The 6,000-nt window shown below is 40.8% G+C and overlaps 1 protein-coding gene across 1 annotated transcript in view; it reads left to right on the top strand.

Moving 5' to 3' along the window:
- Window positions 1-3,732: 3,732 nt before the first annotated feature.
- phf21b (PHD finger protein 21B) overlaps window positions 3,733-6,000 on the top strand; it is a gene marked incomplete at both ends in the record, with an annotated part of 99,787 nt that continues 97,519 nt past the window's right edge. The window contains one exon of the mRNA XM_080537941.1: window positions 3,733-3,786. Within this exon, the coding sequence (XP_080394067.1) occupies window positions 3,733-3,786 (54 nt within the window). The remainder of the gene's footprint in view (window positions 3,787-6,000) is intronic.

Genomic DNA, 6,000 nt, shown 5'->3' with positions numbered 1-6,000 from the left:
GTTTATATATCTATTTATTGTTGTTGTTGTTGTTGTTGTTGTTGTTGTTGTTGTTAAAGCTCATAGAACTACTGTTGTTACCACACAATAGCAGCTGAAATGCAGAAAAGTAATGGTTTATGTATCTATTTATTGTTGTTGTTGTTGTTGTTGTTGCTGTTAAACCAAATAGAGCTACTGTTGTTACCACACAATAGCAGCTGAAATGCAGAAAAGTAAAGGTTTATCTATCTATCTATCTATCTATTGTTGTTGTTGTTGTCCTGAGACTTACCATCACTGGTTGTAACTACTCTGGGTAATTTCACATACTCAAGTACAAGGGAATCAGGGGAGGCTGGTGGAATGAAATTCGGAATGTTATCAAATACACACGTATTTCAGAGATCATCATTTACTTTCTTAGAAACATGGTATTTATGGTGAACAGCTACCACAGCTACCAACAACTCTCAGTGCTTGCCTTGTATGAAAAATGACATACAGCTGACCAGACAGTTACAAGGTCACAAGGAAGGAAACTATAATTCAAACACACAACACAATCCAGCGAGCTGGTGCTCGGTGTGAAATCAAGGATTCTATGTCATATTCAAAAGGCATGTGTCGAATCAAAAGGCAGGTGAATTATATTTTGTCATGCTATCTGTCTCTTGGGGAAAATATACGGTGTGAGGTATATTAATTATCACTGCAACAGACGTGGCTAGGAGAGATCATGATCTATAAACAGCAGCACACGTGTTTCATCATGAAATAAATATATAACTCTGATAACATTTACTGTTTTTATCATTAACTAATGTTTGATACATTACCTGTTATATTCACTTAAAATGCAATGAAAGAATACCTCTCTTATTATAATAATGGTGAGCAAAAGATTCACTTAAGAGGCTTGACTAGTTATTAATGTGTGTGTCAGGGTTATAATATTGGCAAACACAAACGTTTTGTTGTGGACTTAACTTAATACAATAACAAACAGGAGGCCTACATGTATACTGTATACAACTATATAATTTGCTCTCTTTCATTTCCATGTGAATGAATAGTAAAGGTTTAAAGTACATGATGTGAACAGAGGATAAATCATGGTGATATATGGACCTAAAATAATTCCACCCTTATACACAGCCTAATTAAATTCCTCCAGCTGAGTAATTACCGACTAATTTATCATCCGTGCTTAAAGTGATAGTTACTAAAATCATACGAGAAGCCTAGTATTTAACTCATCTAATTGTAGGCTATAGGCCTGAGGTAGTTGAGGGCTGAAATGGTTCTCTTTGTTCACCAAAGTGGCATGGCATGATGAAGGAATACGAAACAGGAGGAAAAACCACCAACACAGCAATAACTCTTTTGCTGTCGGATCTGTGTTCTTTGTGAACGAGTGACGCCGCAGTGGCGAAGCTTACTCCAAGCATCTTGCAATCGAAAGCGACTGCCGGTCGTTTTCAGAGGAGAGTTCAAGAGTTTCACCGTTGAGCCGTGAAATGAAAAGTAACAGCTGATGTAGCGCCGCGGCAGCAGCAGCAACAGAGGCTTCGACCTGTGTCGGGTGGGGGAGGGGACTTCATGCTGGGGCAGAAAATCCGCTTTTCCTAAGTCCACAAAAACACTCAACGCTTTCTTTCTCGCTAGCGTTATGACTCTGCGTCAGAGTAGGCGAAGTTTTGAAGGCTTCATTTCAAAGTAAGCCGTAGCCTACTACACTTCGGCTATCGAGTATTTTTTTTTATTTTTTTCCGATTGACCAACTCTCCTTACTCGAACGCCTCGAAACGGTGGTTGAGCAAAAAAAATCCCCTGGGGATTTCGGGTTACATTAATATGCCCAATGGAGCTCAAGGCAAGGGAAATACATGAATAAATAACTTCGTCGATGGAATGGTTAACTGCTTTTCAGCACTGTCGCTGTCCATGGTGCTACTTTCCTGTTCAGCCCCTATTCACTTTGACGACCAACCGCCTAATGTTTTGCTTTATGTTTTGAGTAGCCTAGTTGCTGTGTTTATTAAAGTAATAAAGGCCTGCGTGTAACATATTATTTGAGAAATATTTCACAGTCTCTTTTCATTTCACAGTTGACATTTTTGGCGCACCCGCTTATTATCTAGTTTTATGAAAACTAGGCTACTCCCGTCCTGTGTTTTTTTATTTTCTTTTTTTTTCTCACTCAGTTGATATGAAATGCACAGCAATGCTATCTCTGTTTCACATCAACTCTCCACTCACATCCTCGCCGTGGCCGACCCACTCCGACGCGCTGATTGGCCTTTCATCCTTGCTGCTCGCGTCGGTCTGGAGGCATATGCAGCAGCCGCAACTCCTGATTGGCTCCTACCGCACCCCCTCGCGCAGCACACGTCAGAAGACGTCCAATGGCGACTTGACTTGTGTGGCTCGGAGGAGGGTGGAGGCAGGAGGGGGCGGAGGAAGACGGATCCTGGAGCCCAGGGTGAAGGGGTGTCACATTATTAGAAAAGGAGAAATGGATTTGTGTGAGCAAAACGTCATCACATTATTAGAAAAGGAGAAATGGATTTGTGTGAGCAAAACGTCACAGCAATTCGCACTTTCAGCTCTGACCCGTTTATAAGCACAAAATGGCCTACTAGGCTATCAGCTCTTTTAAAGAAGTTGTCACAAAAGCCGCCTGGGTCTACTTGGGTAATAATGGAATAAGCTCATTCTTATTTCTAAACTGGAACTATAATAGATCTTCAAAATAGAATAGATCAATGGTGAGCCTCAAAGAGAGAGAACAAACCTAAGATAGACGTCTCTGTTCGGGTGGGTTTTACAGCCAGGGCATTGTTCAACGGACACTATCTATCTATAGTAATTGCTATGGTGATAGGATGGAATAACCGGGGCTATATCACAAAATGAATGACAAAATCCATTAAATACACTTGTAATCATCTGAATAAATTAGACAACTTCATGGAACGTTATAAATAAACTTTTGATAGTTCTAGCATTGTAGGCCCAATAGTTGTCATCATTTATTAATTGTAACAATTAGGCACTTCATAACAAGTATAATATATTAACAAATAGGTCTACATTTAGGCTTATTTTGTATTTGCTGCAGAGAACAAGCAGTGCCCAATATGTTATAAGACAGTTACTATTTTGTAATAATGCACATGTGCATATTTCGTGGACTTTGTAAAATAGTTCGGCTATCCTTGCAATATTGTGGACCGCCGCCGGTGTGTGATTCCAACAGTGCGCATGACTGAGCGTATGGTTGTGTGTGACAGAGGGGGAGAGAAAGACAGACGAGGGGAGAGTTCTGGTCTTCTTTCACTGCTCCATCCGGGAACTTTAGAATTAGCATTGACAGCCGAAGCGCAACTTTTCCTCAGGCAAAGTGAAATCAAGCCGCGGACTCGGACAAAATATAGTTCCCCCTATTCAACTCCAAATTATCTAAAGAAAAATATATCGACCGTTCGGATCGGATGCATCGTCGCTGTGATATTTTTGGAGTGGATCTGTCAGGGTGCCGAAATCTTTCCGCCGTCTTTGGAGCACTTTGCTCACTGGCGTAAAGTGAGTGATGAGTCCTATGGCCAGTAAAGAAGCGAGAACTTGCTTTGCAGCCTGAGTAGTTCTTCTTTCGATTGTTATTGTCGCTTTAAAAAAAAATCTTTAATTCACTTAAACTTCACCTTGATTACATCGAAAGTGGGAGAAAAGTGTTTTGGAAGTCGGAACATGGAACTACAAGGCCTGCAAGAGGCGTTGAAAGTAGAAATCCAATGTCATCAGGTAAATGAAACATCGTATTATTCTTCCCCTTATTGGGCTTCTGAGCGAGTGGGAGCTATCGGGAAAAATCGGAGGGCATCAAACGTGAGATGTTTGCATTCCGAGGAAATAAGTATGCGATCTACAATGTGTCGCTTCAATGTCTGGTGACGCCATAGCATGCACTTTCAAATGAGATTGGTGTACTTTTTAGAGTACTTTGGTATTGTCGTGTGTCTTTTCCGAGCAACAAGAATTTGGAGTAATAATGCGGTGGTGCTGTGTGGCGATCAGGACGCGACCTGAATATTTATGAGGTGCAAGAAACTGACTCGCTGTATGCTCACCGCTTTGTTCCTCCCTTACACACTAACTTGAAACACTTTTGTAATTCCTCTTTCGTTCTTTTCTACGTTTAGAAACTAGTTGCACAAATGAAGCAAGACCCACAGGTAAATGTCTATTTCTGAAGCATAGTATAGGCTAGTCGTTCTCCAGATTAGGCAGTTGAATTGGGAGTGTGCGAAAAACTTTATCAGCATTTATAAATCTCTTCTTTCGTTAACCCCATTAAGTAGCGTTTCCACCGCTTTGTCCTCAACATGACTTTGTCTGAAATACGCAGGGTATCAACACAAGTTTGATTTGTGTCGGCATTGTTTCACTTGGTGTTTTGGTCCTCTTTTATCATCTATAAACACTGATCATGTTTTGTTCAATTGTAGGATGGAGAGCTTAAGAAACAACTACACGAAAGGCAAACCAGAATAACAGCTCTAAGCGAAAAACAAGTAAGATTCCATGCATATTTTTGCTTTATTATAAATTATAGCTCTCATTTTTCATGTCACGGCGCAGCCTGGTATTGTGTTGTGTGTGTCGTTATGTGAAAGACAATGTGACTGTGAAACGGTTCAAAAGTATTGGAATCTTATTTCGTCTCTGATCTCCTTGTGTCGCTGTGTGGCAGAAGTCCTTCACGTAGATCGCGGTTGTGTCCTGATATTCTAAGTTGTGTAACATGAAAAATGTTGAAAAATTTAGCGTCCATTTTGAGTAGGTCGACATGTTTCTGGAGAGTAATAAAGGAGAAGCTCAAGTATCCGGTCCTCACTTTTCTAGACACTAAGCATCAAGTTTTGACTATCGAACATTCATAGATATTCATCGAGCCGAATGTGAAGTTTCTTTTTTCTTCGAAATTGACTTATTTGTTACTTTATTGCTAGTCTTGGGGTATTATTTCTTCTTGGTCACATGACGGCAAGGTTGCATTTGATTCGACCACGCTTGCACTTTCACTTTTTTTACTATCCTATATCAAACGGTGTCCAAGATGAACGTTATACCTCTAATAAGTGATTTAAAACTAAATAGTATGTTTGGCCTAGTGTATATTATTGTGAAGGGTAAGTCACAGCACTTCCCTGTAGGAGAGCTGCCGCCTAGAGCACTGGAGCTATCTTTCAGCACCCCGACCAGATGCCATACAACGCGTTTAAAGTCACAATGCTCTACAGTGCCTCGCTGAATTTGGTGAAGTTACCGAAGCTACTAAGGAAGACAAACCAGTCACAAGAAGTCCACATATATGCCCTGCTAAGTCAAACCGATCGATGTTTAAGCATTCTTGTTCGTTAAAGCCTTTTGCATTTTGCCTAAGTTAAATCGATCCCGTTTCCTGTGGAATGCAGTTTTCAGCACTTGGACAGCGCCTTGATTTTTTTCCCCTCTCCCGTTCGCAACAAACGAGCTGTCGAATTCACTAGCGAACACCGATTTAGACAGTTTATTTATGCGATCAAAGCGTGCTTTGGTGTCACTTTGTTCATTATTATTAACGAGAAGAGATTGATCTTTTCACTGTATTTGTGGTAGTGTTTTCGTAAAGCGCTTCAGTTTGGTAGTGGAAGCTTCCATTTTGTGAGAGAAGGGGTGTTGGTTTCTTCCTAACATGGAGAAAAAGTCTGCAGAGTTTCGTAGAGGGGGATGGGCCCCATTCATGCCGAACATTACCATTTTGATTGCTTTGATGCTGTTTTTGGAGGAGGGGGAAGGGAGGTAGAAAAAAAGAGAAAGCCCGAGTCAGCACTGCACAGGGGATGTTTAATCACTGAATAGAGCCTATTCCCGTTCCTTTTATTAGCAAATATGACCTCTACTTTCCTCTGCGCTGCTATTAAGCGATGCTGCCAGCAAGTTCCTTTCAACCATTATCATTTTCTTCACAATACA

Source organism: Nansenia antarctica (genome assembly GCF_963989245.1).
Source record: "Nansenia antarctica genome assembly, chromosome: 8".
In the NCBI taxonomy this organism is placed as follows: Eukaryota; Metazoa; Chordata; class Actinopteri; order Argentiniformes; family Microstomatidae; genus Nansenia; species Nansenia antarctica.
This window is presented reverse-complemented; position numbering and strand designations above follow the sequence as displayed.